Source organism: Thamnophis elegans, chromosome 13, assembly GCF_009769535.1.
Source record: "Thamnophis elegans isolate rThaEle1 chromosome 13, rThaEle1.pri, whole genome shotgun sequence".
NCBI classification, from domain to species: Eukaryota; Metazoa; Chordata; class Lepidosauria; order Squamata; family Colubridae; genus Thamnophis; species Thamnophis elegans.
In genome coordinates this window covers 7550030-7568249 of record NC_045553.1, presented here as the reverse complement: position 1 = coordinate 7568249, position 18220 = coordinate 7550030, and the positions used below count along the sequence as shown (strand labels likewise).

The window sequence follows — 18220 nt, the reverse complement described above, 5'->3', positions numbered from 1 at the left end:
TTGGATGGTTCTTGGATTGGATGATGTAGAAGGACCAAAAGGAACACTGGCTTTGAGCCCTAATGCCATTTCTCTAAATGCAATGACAACACCCTTCAAATGGAAGGAGTTTTCTGGACTCCCAGAGAGACACGAGGCCAAGAAATCACCCGTAGATTCCACAGAATTAATCTGCCTCATCTCCAGCCTCTGCATTGGTCATGGTCAAAGTTCCTGTGGTCCCAGACTGGGTGGCAGTGAACCGATCGGGGATCCCTTCTCCCCTATTGCAGTCCTTCAAGGTCTGCAGTTGTTGAAGGCTGGGTCCTGAAAGAGAGCAAGATGTTGCTTGTTTAACGGTAGGTCAAGAGGAGCACCACAAATGGAAAACTCAACAATGGAGCAAGGAAGGTTTTCTGGGATTAGTTCTAGACAGAATTGTCCCTCTTTCCAAATAGATTTCTCTTACCAACAGAGATCAGGACGATGGAGAGAAGAAATGCCCGGGACATGGTGGGACAATTCAATGGGCCAATCTCTTCTCTCAAGCCAATGGATTTCCCCCTTGCCTCCTCTCCTCCTCTCTTAAACCCCCAAAGGACAAGAGAGGATCCCCTCATGCAAATATTTTCCTCTTCAACTACCAACCCAGCCCTCTGGGTGTCAGATTAGAGAAGAGATGAGCAACTGCTAAGATGTATCTGGTCTAAAACTATTATTTCCCTGCACTGGGAGAAAAGGAAGGAAAAAAAATTAGCGATTTAGTAGACTGAAGTCTATCTGGGGCTCATTCCAATAACCTGTTTTGATCTGCTTGAATCTACAAAGCATGATTCAAGGAGAGGAAATGTCCCTTCGAGACCAGCAGTCTAAAGCAAAAGAAGAACTGATGACATATTGACATTGACATTCCATTATCAGGCTAGGTGACACCTTCTGTGGGACTTTGGTTGAAGGGCCTTGTTTCAGTTCTTCACATCACTTCTACTGATCTCATGTGGTCCATGGGTGGTGTGAGTGGCTGATCATCATTAGATGTGATCTCATGTGTCGTGTGACCTGTTGTATGTTCAGTTGGTCATTGTGTGAGAAGGTCACCAACTAAAGAGTTGGCCGGTGCCATTGTTGGTTGGTCGTTTCTCTAGTTTCAAATTAACAGAGTTGGAAGGGGCCTTGTGGGTCATCTAGTCCAACCCCCAGCCCACTTGATTGATAGGGTCCCCTATGGGTTTGTAGCCTGGTTCAAAATCAATGTATCTGTAGATAGATATGTTGGTTGAATACCAAGCTTCAGTAAATTTACATTTGTAGCAAATGATAGCGCATGAATATATCACATCGTGGCAAACCTGTCTACCATTTCTAACAAAGAGGAGGGTTTAATCCATTTGGGCATGTGGACTAGGGCAGGTCATCAGTAATCCATGCATTCATTTTTCTTAATTTCTGGAACATACCCTTGGAAGCAGAATGGTTCGACCTAACCATTTCCTTTCATCCGGCACTACAGCACTTATTCTGTGAATATTCAGTGTCCTCCTCCCTCCCTTACCCTCAAGAAGGAGATGAGACATTTCAGGAGCCACATCTGGCCATGCTTTGGCTCAAACATGAAAGGGCACCAGCACCCCCTGCTGGCCACTGATATTGCAACATCTGCATCCTCCCCACCTGGTCTTCTCCTCAATTTTAATGTCCCCGGTCACAGGATATGGTCTGTTGCTTCTTGTTTCAGGCTGAAGAGGAAGAGAGGAGGTTTTTGTCACCCTTCCCCCTATGAATTCACGACCGTGGAACAGAGTGTCCCTGGTGTTCCAGCTGCCACAGTAATAATTGGCCTCGTCTCCAGCCTCTGCATTGGTGATGGTCAAAGTTCCTGTAGTCCCAGATTTGGTGGCAGTGAACTGATCTGGGATCCCTTCTCCCCTGCTGCTTCCACTACATTGGACATAGTGAGGTGCTTCTCCTGGTTTCTGTTGGTACCAGCCAAGGCACTAAGAAGTCTGCTCAGCTGTGCAGGAGAGTGTAACCGTTCCACCTGGAGATACAGAAAGGTTGAGTCCAACCTATTTGACCATTAATGCCTTTAAAGGGGCAGAGGGAGAGAGAGGGGAGAACATGGAAGGGCTACTGTTAAACTGATGCATCTTCCTTTGCCTTGATCATTTCCAAAGGACCAAGTCCTGAAAATTACAACCAGATTCTCTCTCAGACCAGGAAAACTTTATCTGTGCTGTAAGTGAGGAATGCAAGGAAGACCACAGCCCAACCCATGGTCAACAGTTGGCAAGGAATGTCCTTTTAGGAAAGAAAAGTATAACCTTCTTCAGAGCTTCTCCTTTCCCTTCCTTAAATGCCCCTTGCTTTCATCTTTCATGCAAATGAGATCTTCATTCATTGGTTCTACTGGACTATTATAATCCCCAAAAGCATGATGTTGTTTTCTAGTTAAGTCAATGAACACCGGAGAGATTTGTATATGTCAGATTTGGAACCAGGGAGGGGGAAAATGTCTGTGGGATTCTATGTCATCTGGGTCATAGTTGTCTCAAAGTTATTTTTCACAAGGTAACTGGAGTGTTTTTCCAAGAAGCAAGAGAAGGAGGAGGAGAAGGAGATGGAGGAGAAGGAGACAGTATACAGAGTTATTATAAAATGAAATTAGGAGCAGTTCCATCAGTAGTAGTAGTAACAGTACTAGTAGCGTTTGTAGCAGTGAGAGTAGAAGCCGAAGAAGGAGGCGAGGACATAATAGAGATAGAAAGCATCATGAATATTGGAAAGGATTAACAGCTGTTCAGCTTTAAATGGGAGGAATGTCAGGGTAATGATGATTTAATAGCTGACCAGATGCTGTAATGCTGTAATGATGATGCAACAGTAGGAATGAATCAGCAGGGTTATTTGACTGTTACCACTTTAAGAGTCTGTATTATAAGAGAGGCCCTGTTGGGGCATATCTCTCTCTTCAGGTATTCTTCCCTGCTGTAGCTGCTGATTGATTGTTTGACCTTTGCCCAGTATATGTATGTATATATTCTTCGATAAAACCATTATTTAAATACAAACCTCTGGTTACTGTATTTGCTCCTGGATTGTCTCATATAGTCACATTGTGCACACGCTGTCATTATCAAACTGCCCTAAGATTTCAGTAAGGAACAAGCAAAGAATAAAAGCCAAAATGTAGGTGGAGTGGGACTTTTGGAAGGAAGATTGTTTGGATAGGATGGTCTTCTCCTCTTGCCTTATATCCACCACAATTCTACATTTGTCCTCGCATCACATTTTACTGAGGCAGGCAGAACAAAAAAAAAGGTGGGGGGATGAACGGTTTTTGTCTCACTTCCTCTTCTGAACAAACCACTGTGGAACTGATCGCCTGACCAGACACAACAATAATAGGTGGCTTCATCTTCAACTAGAGCTCCAGTGATAGTCAAGGACATCATGTTTCTTGATCTGGAGCCAGAGAAACGTTCTGGAACTCCTGATGGTCTGGAAGTGGTATAAGAGATCACTCTTCGATGTTGATGTCCAGCTATCTCCTGGGTCCACAAAGGGTAGGGGCCACCATTGTATCGACAAGATATGGTGACTGTGCCCCCAGCTGCGACAAATTCTGCGTCCTTCAGGGTCTGCAGCTGTTGAAGGCTAGGACCTGAAAGAGAGCAAGATGTTGCTTGTTCAATTGAAGGTCAAGAATGGCCAACTCAACTGTCCAGCAAGGAGGTTCTTCCAAGTTTAGTTCTAGAAAAGGTTGATCCTCCTTCCAAAAGGATTTATCTTACCAACAGAGATCAGGACGATGGAGAGAAGAAGTGCCTGGATCATGGTGGGAGAACTCAATGGATGAAGCCCTTCTCTAAACCAAATGGATTTCCCACTCCCTTCCTCTCCACCTCTCCTAAATCCCCAAAGGACAAGAGAGAACCTCCTCATGCAAATGTCTTTGCTCTTCAACTACCAACCCAACCCTTTGGGAGGCTGATTAGAGAGGAAAGGAAGAAGCTGCTAAGATATGACTTGTTGAAAAGCAATATTTCTGGTAGTAAGGAGCAGAGGACAAGGCTGATAAGCACCCACCTTTATCTTCCTTGAAACGCTGCCAAAGACCTAACTGGCAATTTGCTTGGCAAGGCCACAGGGAGCAAAGAGTCAAAACAGAGCTTCAGAATTAAACCAGCATGAACAAAGTTGCTTCCTGCAAAGGCTCACGTGCCTTTGCTCCTCCTTTATGTCCTATGGGAGGGGCCAATCACCTCCAAGCCTTACTCCCAAGTCGTCCCTTTTGTTTTAACGGTTCTTGCCTTCTGGCAGCTCTGTGCATGCATGCACTGGGAACAGGTTCCCCCTGTTCCTCTGCCTCGGTGCTGTCTGACTCAGAGGCTCTGGAGGCTCTGGAGGCACGTAACTCACAGATGGCCCCAGCCCCCTCTCTGCCCCGGCCCCTCTCTGCCTCTCACACAGAGACCTCGTCCAAGCCTTCCCCAGACTCCTGGACTGGCCCATGTTACTCCCCAACCTCCTCACTGTCCAACTTTGTTGCCAGCTCCAATTCTGTGACGGATCATGCCCTCCCCCCTCCCTTACTCTAGAGGAAAAGTCTGGACTTTGAAGGAGCCACATCTGTTATCCTTTTGCTTAAGTTATTGTTGTTGTTTTGGAAAAAACATGAAAGGGCACCAGCAGCCCCTACTGGCCACTGATGTTGCAACATCTGCAGTATCCCCATCTGGGCTGAAGAAATGCAGCATTTATGGTCCTTCAAGAACCATTGTGTCATCCTCTTCAAACATCAGAGGTAGGGCAGACAAAAGAAAAGAATGATGTAGTGTTGTGATAAGTAATAACTGGATATGAATATTGAATGGTACCCATGAAAGGAAGATTAGAAATCCTTTTGGATTATATACAAAGGTTAATAAAAGAGAATTAAATTAGATACAGTTAAGTTTTGATTATTAGGGGGAAAACGTTATGATACAGGATATAGTCAAATAAAGGAGGGATAATGATGACAACCTATATATATGTATGAGTATAATATAAGGAAACTAGATGAAAATTGCCAACAGTGATTTGGAAAGGAGGATTGGAAAAGTTTGTTATTAAATATTATGGATGTTTAGCTAGAATAGGACATAAGGATTCAGTATTATTGGAGGATTTTAGAAATATTAAATTAAATGCCAGTATGCTGTTATGTATTAAACCTTGGTATATTTTATGATGGGCATTTAAATAATTATAGTCAAACATAAATGGAGGTATAAAGGTAACATGTATAAATATTTGAATTAAAACACTTGAGTTAATATGAATTATGCTTGATGACTGTGGAAGAGATGCACGAAAACCTTTTGTAACCAACTGATACACTTTCTACCGTATGTAAAGAAGGAAGATTTTATGTGTTGTGTTTGTTTTGAAAATAAAAATAAATTCTATTTTTTTAAAAAGAAAAGAATGAGATGAGAAAAGGACAAGGAGGGGACAAATGTGCCTTCTTTATTACTTCTCCTACAGAGGATGACACCAAGAATCACCTGCTGATTTTAATACTTCGATTTGAAAAAAGAAGTTTAGGTAGGAATTACCTATACATCTGGAATAATATGCTTCTGTGTGCTTGTCCTTCTCAGCCTTAGTAGTTTCAGTGCAACTCATTTAACAATTTCAATTGTTAAGAGGCGAATTGATAAGTGGGTTGCCCTGAATCTTTGGGCCTTCTGTGCCATAGTTGTTAAAACAAATTTCTGCAGATGTTACTTTAATCTCATGGTTGCGAGAATGAAGCTGGTTTTCCTCCCATTGACTTGGTTTGTTGGAAGACAGTGGGAAAGGACCCAGTCGCTGATCACATAACTCCAGGATGCTAGACCCATCCAAAATAAGTGTCCTGACTGTGTACAATTCTTTTGTAAAACCATCTGCAACCTGTGTTGAGTGAAGCCTTCAAGGAAGGCTGAGACACCTTCTGGTTTTTGTCACAGTTCCCCATCAAGTGCAATCACTGTGCTCTGAGAACTTTCACCACTAGTCAAACAGTAATAGTCAGCCTCGTCTTCAGGTTGAATGTTGGAGATGGTCAAAGAGGCCGAATTGGAGGAAGAATCATAAAAACCAGAAAACCGCTCAGGGATTCCAGACGACCTCTCACTATCTTTATAGATCACTGCTAGGGGTTTACTGCCAGGTTTCTGCTGATACCAGCTCACATAGTAACCACTAATGCTACCACCTGTCCTGGTACAGGTGATCCTGACTTTTCCTCCAGGGGATACTGACTCAGAAGCTGGTTGAGTCATGGTGAACTGGGCCAAGGCACCTGCAGGGGGGAGAAAAGGGATGAAATGCAGCTGAGATGAAACCGGGGAGAAATATTTTAAATAAAATGAATGAAAGGAAAAAGGGGACTAAGAGAAGGGAATAATTCCAGAAATGTAGAAATCTTCCAAGGATCACAGGATGCTTGATCTTTGCCAGTCAATGGCAAAGTGAAGAAGGTGAGGAGGAAGGGCAGGAAGAGAAACGGTTGGGCCATGGCAGAGAGATGGGCAAGGACTGATCTTCTGAAACCAAAGTTCCTTCTAGGTGGACCTCTTCTCCTCACGCTTAAGTTGAGCTGCAAGAAAGAGAGGCTGCAAAGGTATGCAAATACCCTTCCTCTTTCTCCCTTTTAAAGCCTCTACATCTATTTCCAGGACAAGGGCAGGAGGTGATTGGCAGGAGATTTCATTGGTGAATCTCACTGAAGGAGGAAAGAGGAAGGAGGAAGTGTAGAGACTCCAACTCCATGTCTCTTCCCATAACATCCAGAATTAATCTCTATTTTAGGATTCCCAGATTTCAGCAAGTTGGAACATAAGCAAAGGATCTGATGGGCAGGTGGACTCTGATGAACTCAGAGATTGCAAAATTCCAAACACTTTCAATTCCAAGGAAGAGAGTTGAAGTTTGTTCTATCCCATTCATCCCTACTTCCTCCAGACAGAACCTCCCCAGCAACCAAATGATGACTTGAAAGGGGTCTTCAGCAGCCCCTTTCCCAGCATCAATTCATGAAGGGCAGTGCAGAAACAAGCTAGAAATTGGACTTTTTCCAGTATCCTAAGAGAAATGATGGGAAAGGAAGCACTAAGGTCTTTTAGGGGATTAATTCTCCTCTGAAGGAAAGATAGAAAGGGGAACTGTAAGGCAATGAAAGGGTGGATCAAACAACAGGCAACCACACACAATCACACAAAACACACACGTTACTCTACTTATATCTTCTCCATTTCCTGTTCTCCAAGTCTGGTTCAATGCCTTTTTTACAGACCGACATCAAGCCTGTTATTTTTATTCTTTACTAAAAATCGGCAGTCATAGCCACCTGCCCCAATGCGAAGTGAAACTACAGAGGAGGGATACGATGCTTTCTCAGCTCATCACCAATTTCTCTTTTCACTGTGATTTGGAGGCCCCCATCAGGACATGAAGGGCAATAATCAGCCTCGTCTTTTGCACGGAAGTTGGAGATGGACGAGGGGCTGAATTGGACGAAGGGTCAGCTGAACCAGAAAAATCACTCAGGGATTCCAGATGAGAAAAACACCTTTGAAATTAAAGGGATATTTCCCAGGAGAGCATTGCACGTCTGAAATATGATGACAAAGAGAAACTTAGATGCCATCAGACAGAAATGCAGTTTATGAAGGTTAGGAAAACCTTCCCTGCACCCTTCTCCTCCATTCTCCTGTACCCATCATCCCCCATCCTGGGCATTGAGGGACTTCTCTGCAAAAGGTGATCAACTTGGAGTAATTTCTCTCCTGCTTCATCAGCTCAAGCATCCCAGTGATAGATCAATGTATGTTGCTTGTGGTTTCATTCTCAAGAGGAAGAGTGAAGGTTTTTGTCACACTTCCCCATAAGAATTCACTACTGTGTTTTGGTGACTGATTCATTTCATTTAGTATGTGGTTGGTTGAGTTCAACATCAGCGTAGGAGATCCACACTTGAGTTTCAATCTTTATGAACTCTTCATCCATACATCCTACAGGCATGGGGCACATTTTTCTTATGGACCATTTTTTTGCCTGCGTCTTCATACAATTCCTTATTTGCCCATCTCCCATCTACTGTCAAACCATCTGACTATCACCTCTAGCTTCTACAATTTGAAATCTTCTTCTTTCAAAAGAAATTATCTTTCCATTGATGTATAATTTTATGGTACAACTCCAAAACAAAATGGTGTTAGTAACCATCAAACCTCAAAAATACACTTTCCCCAAAAGGTTCCTACAATTTTGGCCACTACTATACATATAAACACTCTACTTGGTTTCAGGATCCACTCTTTCTCCAGGGAAATATTTAAAAGGCATTTTTTTTCAGAATACGCTCTTTGTCTGAAGAGAGAAATTAGAAGTTATAACTTGTAATTGCTATGAGGCCCCTTATACTGAATGCAGAAGTCCCATGTAGGACTAAGCGGAGGGGTTGTGGTAAAGGAGGATTGTCACATTTCCAGTGGGTGATACAATTATCCTAGTAAGCAAATATTCAACACGTGGTCTCCACAGTGGCACATCTAATGTAGGAGAACCACACATGAGTGTGCAAATCTTTACTAAGAGTCCATCCCTGCATCCAACAGCCAGGCCAAAAATGTGCCCCAGTGACCACTTTTTAGTGCTGTGTCTTCCTACGATCCTTTCTATCCTTCCTCCTGTTCAGTGTTGAACGAGATGAAAATGATCTCTTCCTTCCCCAATTTTTCATCTGTTTCTTTCACAGCTTTTGCTCAGAAAACAAGAGCCATGGGGCTGTTTGCTTCCCGTGAACTTCTCTCTTTGTGCCTTTCACCTCCGTGGAAGAGACTGAGCGAATCCTTTCAAGATGGAAATCAACTTACAGGTCTTTCTCGCCTGCATCTTCAGTTGAAGTGTCCACGGTCACAGGTTAACAGTTGTTGCTTGTGGTTTCAGGCAGAAGAGGCAGAGAGGAGGTTTTTGTCACACTTCCCCATAAGAATGTACCACTGTGTAACGCAGTACCTGCACTGTTCCAGCTAGCACAGTAATAAACTGCCTCATCTCCAGCCTCTGCATTGGTGATGGCCAAAGATCCTGTAGTCCCAGATCTGGTTGAAGTGAACCTATTTGGGATCCCTTCTCCCCTGCTACTGCAGCCATCACAGTGGACAGAACGTGGACTTTTTCCTGCTTTCTGTTGATACCAGGCAATGTTGTAGGTACTCTGAGTTGTGCAGGAGAGCGTGATGGTCCCACCTAGAGACACGGAGCTGCAGGGAGGCTGAGTCCAAGTGGCCTGACCATCAATCCCTTTAAATAACAGTGGGATGTAAGAAGGGAAAGAGTGAGGGGAGAAAAAGAAAGAAATACTGTTAAACGGATGCACCTTCATTCCCTCTCAACCATTTCCATGTGACCCTTTTCTTATGAGAATCACAGCCAAATCCTCTCTTGGCCCAGGAAAATTTTACCTATGCAGTAAGTGAGGAAAGCTAAGAAAATCACAGCCCAACCCATGGTCAACTTTGGCAAGGAATGTCCTTTTAGGGAAGAGAACTATGTGCTTCTTCAGATCTTCTCCTTTCCTTTCCTTAAATGCCCCTTGCTTTCTCCTTCCATGCAAATGAGATCTGCCCTTATTGGTCCTCCTACAAAACGTCCTTCCCCAAAAGCATTTTGAGCTCCTCTGGTTTAACCAATTAGCAGAGGAAACATTTGCATAGAAGAGATTTCGAAACTGGGAGGAATTTAAAGGTCTCAATTAAAAATGAAAGTGTGCTGCTTGTAGAACAGGAAAACTTCTCAATTTCTTCAAACAGGCTTCTTTACATGTGAAAGTGACATGGAAAGGATACATGAAATTCTGCAACTCTACTTAATCTCAACAGTGTGTAGAACCACCAGACCAGGGAAAAAGAGGAGCACCATCCTCCACTCGGACATATGGGCTAAGGTGGTCAGAAGAAATCCCCATATTCTTTATTTTTTTAATATTTGGAAGAAGTCGCCAGAAGCAGAGTTTGTGGTCCCAACATTTTCCTTATTTCTTCCCTATTTCAGGTGTTCTGGGAGGGATCAGCACCTTCCTCGCTGTAAAGAAGAGAGGAGACATTTCAGGAGCCACATCTGACCAGGCTTTGGCTTCAGTCATTCTTTGGAGATCTATGAAAGGGCATCAGCAGCCCCTACTGGCCGCTGATATTGTGACATCTATGTTATCCCCACCTGGGCTGAAGAAATGCAGCAGTTTTCTGTCTCTAGAGGACCATCTCTTCCTTCTGTTTAAATATCAGAAAAAGAAGAGCGAGAAAAGATAAGGGGAAGGAGAACAAGAACCTGCCTTCTTTCCGAATTCTCTTACAGAAGATTTCACAAAGCCTCTCTTGTTTTTAATGCTTTGATCTGAAGAAAGACATTTTCTGTAGACATTGTATATACATCTATGGCATTGTCTTTCTCTGGGCTTCTCCTTCTTGATTTTAGTGGTGTCCTTGAGTTTCAGGGAAAAGTAGTCCATGCTGCTCAGATGAATTTCATGTTTTGGGTGGCTGATTCATTTCATTTAGTATGTGGTTGCTTCAACTCGGCACCCAACATAGGAGAACCACATTCGAGTGTCGATCTTTATGAACTCTTTATCCTTACATCCTACAGACATGGGGCACACTTGTCCCATAGACCATTTTTTAACCCTGTGTCTTCATACAATTCCTTATTTCCCCATCTCTCATCTAGTGTCAAACCATCTGACCATCATCTCTAGCTACAATTTGATATCTTCTTTTTTCAAAATTAGAAGTCACAGCTCAGGGTGAAGGGCTGAGACAATGAGTCCGTGAGCTCCCCTGTACCCTTCTCGCCCACACTCCTGTGCCCATCCTTCCTCAATGCTGGGCATTTTGAGATGTCTTTGCTCTGCAGGGATTCTGCTTGTGTCTTCCCAGTTTAAGAGTCTCCAGCTGTAGATCAAGTTGAGTTGCTTCTTGGTTCAGGCCAAAGAGGAAGAGTGAGGTTTTTTTCCCATACTTCCTCATGCCACAAACCTGCCCCGGGGACAACTTTTCCATGCTGTCTCCTTCGACAATTGCCTTTATCCATCTTCCTGTTCAGTACTGAAGCAGCTGAAAACCATCTCTACCTTCTCCGATTTTTCATCTTTCAGAGTTCCTGTTCAGACCACAAGACCCTGTGACCAGGAGGCAGTTTGCTTCCCTTGAACTCCTCTCTTCTGTGCCTATCACCTCTGTGGGGGAGACTGAGAGACCCATTTCTCTCTCTTTTTTAAGGTTTTATTTTTATTTCTCATACACCCATTTGCAAATATACAATCTCATTACCATTATTAATAATATGTGTTCTCTTTTGACATTTAGAACAATTCTTTCCTCCTCCTAAAATTAAAAATATAATCGAAATTGCTTTCCTGCCCTCCCATACACCCATCTTCCTTTGCAACAACCCTACTTCTCCTTCCATCCCTTTTCTCCTTCCCTCCCTTCTTCTCTCCTTCTCTACTGTCTTCTTTCCTCCCCTCTTTCCCTCCTCTTCTTCCCCTTCCTCTCGCCCACTCCTCCCCTCTTCTTCCCTTCCCTACCTTCTCTCCAACTCTTATTTCCCCTCCATTTGTTCCTGAGAGGCCCCTTTTAAGTTGGAAATAAACGTACAACTCTTTCTCTCCTGCATCTTCAGATGAAGGTCCCCAGTGTCAGGACAAGGTATGTTACTTGTGGTTTCAGTCAAAAGAGGAAGAGAAAAGGTTTTTGTCAGGCTTCCCCATTAGAATTCATCGCTGTGGATCCCATTGCCTGCACTGTTCAAGCTACTACAGTAATAAACTGCCTCGTCTTCAGCCTCTGCATTGGTGATGGTCAAAGATCCTGTACCCCCAGATCTGGTTGCTGTGAATCGATCTGGGATCCCTTCTCCCCTGCTGCAGCCATCACAGTGGACAAAATGGGGGCCTTCTGCTGCTTTCTGTTGATACCAGCCAATGCTGTAGGAACTCTGAGTGGTTGTGCAGGAGAGTGTAACGGTTCCACCTGGGGACACAGAGCTGGAGGGAGGCTGAGTCCAAGTGGACTGACCATCAATCCCTTTAAATAATGGTGGGAGGAAGGGAGAGAGAGAAAGAGCATGGGGAGAAAAAGAAAGAAATACTGTTAAACTGATGCACCTTCGTTCCCTCTGAGCCATTTCCAACTTCTTATGAGAATCACAGCCAAATCCTCTCTTGGCCCAGGAAAACTTTACCTGTGCAGTAAGTGAGCAAAGCTAAGAAAATCACAGCCCAACCCATGGTCAACTTTGGCAAGGAATGTCCTTTTAGGAAAGAGAATTATGTGCTTCTTCAGGTCTTCTCCTTTCCTTTCCTTAAATGCCCCTTGCTTTCTCCTTCCATGCAAATGAGATCTGCCCTTATTGGTCCTCCTAGAAAACTTTCTTCTCCAAACGCATTTTGAGGTATCTGGTTTAACCAATCAGCAGAGGAAACATTTGCATAGAAGAGATTTGGAAACTGGAAGGAATTTAAAGGTCTCAATTAAAAATGAAAGTGTGCTGCTTGTAGAACAGGAAAACCTGTGAATTTCTTCAAATATGCTTGTTTACATGCGAAAGTAACATGGAAAGGATACATGAAATTCTGCAACTCAATCTCAACAGTGTGTAGAACCACCAGACCAGGGAAAAAGAGGAGCCCCATCCTCCACTTGGACATATGGGCTAAGGTGGTCAGAAGAAATCCCCATATTCTGTTTTTTATTAATATTTGGAAGAAGCCATCAAAGGAGAGTTTGTGGTCCCAACCTTTTCCTTTTATCCTGCAGATTTTAGGTGTTCTGGGAGGGATCCACGCCCTCCCCCCTGTAAAGAATAGAGGAGACATTTCAGGAGCCACATCTGACCAGGCTTTGGCTGAAGTCATTCTTTGGAGAACTACAAAAGGACATCAGCAGCCCCTACTGGCCGCTGATATTGTGACATCTGTCTTATCCCCACCTGGGCTGAAGAAATGCAGCAGTTTTCTGTCCCAAGAGGACCATCTCTTCCTTCTGTTTAAAAATCAGAAAAAGAAGAGAGAGAAAAGATAAGGGGAAGGAGAACAAGAATGTGCCTTTTTTCCTAATTCTCTTACAGAAGATTTCACAAAGCCTCCCTTGTTTTTCATACTTTGATTTGAAGAAAAACTTTTTTTGTAGAAATTTGATATATTATGTATGTCTGTGGCATTGTCCTTCTCTGGGCTTCTCCTTCTTGATTTTAGTGGTGTCCTTGAGTTTGAGGAAAAAATGTCCATGCTGCTCAGATGAATTTCATGTTTTGGGTGGCTGATTCATTTCATTTAGTATGTGGTTGGTTGAGTTCAACATCTAACGTAGGAGAACCACACATGAGTGTCAATCTTTATGAACTCTTCATCCTTACATCCTACAGGCACTGGGACAAACATGCCCCATGGAACCATTTTTTTTAGCTTGTGTCTTCATACAATTCCCTTTTCCCCATCTCCCATCAAGTGTCGAACCCTCTGGGCAATTGCAATTGTGTAGAAGAGGTTCAATATGCATATATAATTAGTAGGTAGTAACGTGTATTGAATATGCAAGAGACCTGTGTTATGCTCTGTATGGTGGAGAAGTCGCCAAGACAGTTTCCCCATGTCCGACGTTTTCTTTTTTAACAATAAAAATATATAATATATATATATATATCAAAAAAGTGGGGGAGAAAATAAACTCACAAGTCTTTCTCTCCGGCATCTTCCGTTCAAGTGTCCCCAGTCACAGATCAAGGGCTGTGGCTTGTGGTTTCAGGCTGAAGAGGCAGTGAGGAGGTTTTTGTCACACTTCCCCATAACAATTTATCAACGTGCAACACAGTACTACCACTGTTCAAGCTACCACAGTAATAATCTGCCTCGTCTCCAGCCTCTGCATTGGTGATGGCCAAAGATCCTGTAGTCCCAGATCTGGTGGCCGTGAACCGATTTGGGATCCCTTCTCCCCTGCTACTGCAGCCATCACAGTGGACAAAATGGGGGGCTTCTCCTGCTTTCTGTTGATACCACTGGATGCTATTAGTACTCTGGGTTTTGCAGGAGATTGTAACAGTTTCACCTGGGAACACGGAACTGGAGGGAGGCTGAGTCCAAGCAGACTGGCCATCAATCCCTTTAAATAATGGTGGGAGGAAGGGAGAGAGAGAAAGAGCATGGGGAGAAAAAGAAAGAAATACTGTTAAACTGATGCACCTTCGTTCGCTCTGAGCCATTTCCAACTTCTTATGAGAATCACAGCCAAATCCTGTCTTGGCCCAGGAAAACTTTACCTGAGAAGGTGGACAGGAGTGCTAAGTAAATCATAGCCCAACCCATGGTCAACTTTGGCAAGGAATGTCCTTTTAGGAAAGAAAATTATCCCCTTCTTCAGATCTTCCCCTTTTCCTTTCCTTAAATGCCCCGTTTTCTCCTTTCATGCAAATGAGATCTGCCCTCATTGGTTTTACTAGAAAACTTTCTTCCCCAAAAGCATTATAAGGTCTTCTGGTTCAACCAATGACCAGAGGAAACATTTGCATCGAGGAGATTTGGGAACCGGGAGGAATTATAAGGTCTCAATTAAAAACCCTGCTGCTTGTGGAACAGGAAAACTTGTCAATTTCGTCTATGTGAATTTGACTTGGACATGATAAAGCTTAATTATTTAACTCAACCTCCATAGCATGTAAAACCACCCATCTAGGGAAAAGGAGGTGGACCACATAGTCCAGTTGGATACATGGGCTAACAAGGGGTTTAAGATATCCTCCTATTCTTTTTTTAAATTTTTAAATTTTTGGAACAGGTCACCAGAAGCAGATTTTTGGGACTGAACTATTTCCTTTTATCTTTCCCTACTTCACCTCTTATGTGAAGGATCGGTGCCCTCCTCTCTCCTTTACAGGAGAGGAAGAGACTGGACTTTGCAGGAATCACATCTGACTGTCCTTTGGTTTAAGTTGTTTTTTGGAGAACCGTGAAAAAGCAGCAGCAACCACTATTGGCATTTCCACTGCCAGGAGTTCGATCCTGACTCAGCCTTCCATCCTTCCAAGATCGGTACAATAAGGATTCAGATTGTTGGGGGCAAGAGGCTGATTCTGTATACCACTTACAGAGGGTTGTGAAGCACTGTGAAGTGTGAGAGCTATTGCTCTTCCTTGTCTCCTTCCTTCCTTCCTTCCTTCCTTCCATCCATCCATCCATCCATCCATCCATCCATCCATCCATCCATCCATCCATCCATGGTGCACAGTAGTTAGAAAGCAATATTGCAAGATAAATTGGCCAACTGTCAGCAGTTCAATTTTCACCAGGCTCAAGGTTGACTCACCTTTCCATCCTTCCAAAGTTGGTAAAACGAGGACCCAGATTGTTGGGGGCAAGCGGATGACCCTGTAAACCACTTAGAGAGGACTGTAAAGCACTGTGAAGTGATATATAAGTCTAAGTGCTATTGCTATCTCTGTCTCCCTCCTTCCCTCCTTCTCTCTTTCTTCTCATCTCTTTATCTAGTCTATTTATCTATCAGAATGTATTGCAGAGTAACTCTGCCAACTGCCAGGAGTTCAATCCTGACCAGCTCAAGGTGGACTCAGCCTCTCACCCTTCCAAGGTCGGTAAAATGAGGTTCCAGATTGTTGGGGGCCATAGGCTGACTCTAAACTACTCAGAGAGAGCTGTTAAGCACCGTGAAAGCTGTATGTGAGTCTATTCCTATTGCCATTGCCATCAAGAAAGTTTCATGTTTTCAGTGGATGATTCATTTCTCCCGATGAGAAAACTTTTAGCACATGATCTATTCAGGATAACATCTAATGTAGGAGAACCACACCTAAGTGTGGAAATCTTTGTGAAGTGTTCATCCTTACATCCCCTAGCCTTGGCACAAACTGGTTCCAGTGATCAGTGAGGTACTAGGAAGGATGAGAAGAAGAATAGTAATCCAGTCTTTGACAGTGTTGTGGGGATTAGTTGTTTAGCAGAGTGATGGCATTCAGGGGAAAAACTGTCCCTGTGCCTAGATGTTCTTGTGTGTGGTGCCCTTTAGGGTCATTTTGAGGGTAGGAGTTGAAACAATTGATGTCCAGGGGTTTAAATATCCACACACATATCCACACTAATCATCCACACTCCTGTGCCCATCATCCCCTGCGCTGGGCACTGCGAGACTTCTTTGTAGATGGAGATGAACTAGCAAAACTTTCTCTCGTGTCTCTTAAGCTCAAGAGTCTCAAGTCACAGATCAAGGTGTGTTGTTGGGTGTTTCAGGCTGAAGAGGAAGAGAGGAGGTTTTTGACACACTTCCCCATAAGAATCCACCACCGTGCAACAGAGTAACTGCACTGTTCCATCTACCACAGTAGTAATCTGCCTCGTCTCCAACCTCTGCATTGGTGATGGTCAAAGATCCTGTATTCCCAGATCTGGTGGCAGTGAACCGATTTGGGATCCCTTCTCCCCTGCTACTGCAGCCGTCGCTACAGTGGACAAAACGGGGGCCTTCTCCTGCTTTCTGTTGATACCAGGCAATCCAGTTGTAACCTCCAGTTGTTGTGCAGGAGAGTGTAACGGTTCCACCTGGGGACACAGAGCTAGAGGGAGGCTGAATCCAAGGGGACTGACCATTGATGCCTTCCAGAAGGGTGGGAGGTAGGGAGAGAAAGAGTGAGGGGAGAAAAAGAAAGAAATACCATTAAATGGATGCATCTTCCTTTGCTTTGATCATTTGCAAGGGACCAGGTCCTGAGAATTACAACCAAATTCTTTCTCAGTCCAGAAAAACTTTACCTGTGCAATAAATGAGGAGTGCAAGGAAGACCACAGCCCAACCCATGGTCAACTTTGGCAAGGAATGTCCTTCTAGGGAGGAAAATTATAATCTTCTTCAGATCTTCTCCTTTCCTTTCCTTAAAATGCCCCTGTTTCCTTCTTTCATGCAAATGAGATCTGCCCTCATTGGTTCTGCTAGTATATTTTATTCCCTTAAAAGCATGATGAGGTTTTCTAATTTAGTCAAAGACCAGAGGACACATGTGCATAGAGGAGATTTGGAAAGTGGGAGGAATTATAAGATCTCAATTAAAAATAAAACTGTGCTGCTTGTAGAACAGGAAAACATGTTAATTTCTTCAAACACATTTATTTACAGTTGAATTTAACACTGAAAGGATACATGTAATTGTGCGACTGTACTTGATCACCATAGCGTGCAAATTTGCAATTGCAAGAGAATCAAGAGCATAATACTCTTTTTTTTCCAAAAAGGGAAAAAAGACATATCAGCAGTTTAGTGGTGGTGGGGGGGGCAGAAGACCATACTCCTTTTGGACAGGGAGAGACGAGGCATTTCAGGAGCCACATCTCACCATGCTTCTGCTGAAGTCATTTTGGGAGAAGCATGAAAGTGCATCAAGTAGAAAAATAGGGACCACCTTAGGTGGGAAGGGAACAACGTTCCCTGCATCTTCGGCATTGAGTCATGTCGGCCACATGACCACGGAGACGTCTTCGGACAGTGATGGCTCCTCAGCTTTGAAACTGAGATGAGCACCGCCCCCTAGAGTCAGGAACGACTAGCATGCATGTGTAGGGGAACCTTTACCTTTATCCTATACTCATTGATTAATTCACATGGTTCAAGAAGAGGAAATCTCCCTTCAAAATCACTAGTCTAAGCGGGGGGACGGTCGTACTCCACTTGAACATATGGGCTAGAACAGGTGATTAGTAATCTCATATTCATTTTTGCTAACATTTGGAACATATTCCTGGTGGCAGAATTATTGAATATAACCATTTCCTTTTATCCTGCACTACTCACTGTTTTGACAATGATCTCTTGCCTCCCTCCCTTACTCTCAAGAAGGAGAGGAGGCATTTCAGGAGCCACATCTGGCCATGTTTTTCCTGATGTCATTTTTTGCACAAACACCCAAAGGGCATCAGCAGCCCCTACTGGCCACTGATATTGCAACATCTGTGTCATCCCCACCTGGGCTGAAGAAATGCAGCATTTGCTACCTTTTTAGGATCACCATTTTCTTTCTCCTGAAATATCAGAGGGGCAGAAAAAAAGGATGTGTTGGAAGGAAACAAGAGTGGGGCAAAATGTGCCTTCTTTATTAATTCTCCAAAGCACCTGAGGGCAGAACAAGAAGCAACGGGTGGAAACTAATC

General features: G+C 43.6%; 1 protein-coding gene across 1 annotated transcript in view; it reads right to left on the bottom strand.

Moving 5' to 3' along the window:
- Positions 1-5969: 5969 nt before the first annotated feature.
- LOC116516764 (immunoglobulin lambda-1 light chain-like) overlaps positions 5970-18220 on the bottom strand; it is a 33312-nt gene continuing 21061 nt past the window's right edge. Inside the window, exons 2-3 of the mRNA XM_032229399.1 lie at positions 11811-12098; positions 5970-6310 (exon numbers count right to left, since the gene is read on the bottom strand). Coding sequence (XP_032085290.1) covers positions 5970-6310; positions 11811-12098 — 629 coding nt within the window. The remainder of the gene's footprint in view (positions 6311-11810; positions 12099-18220) is intronic.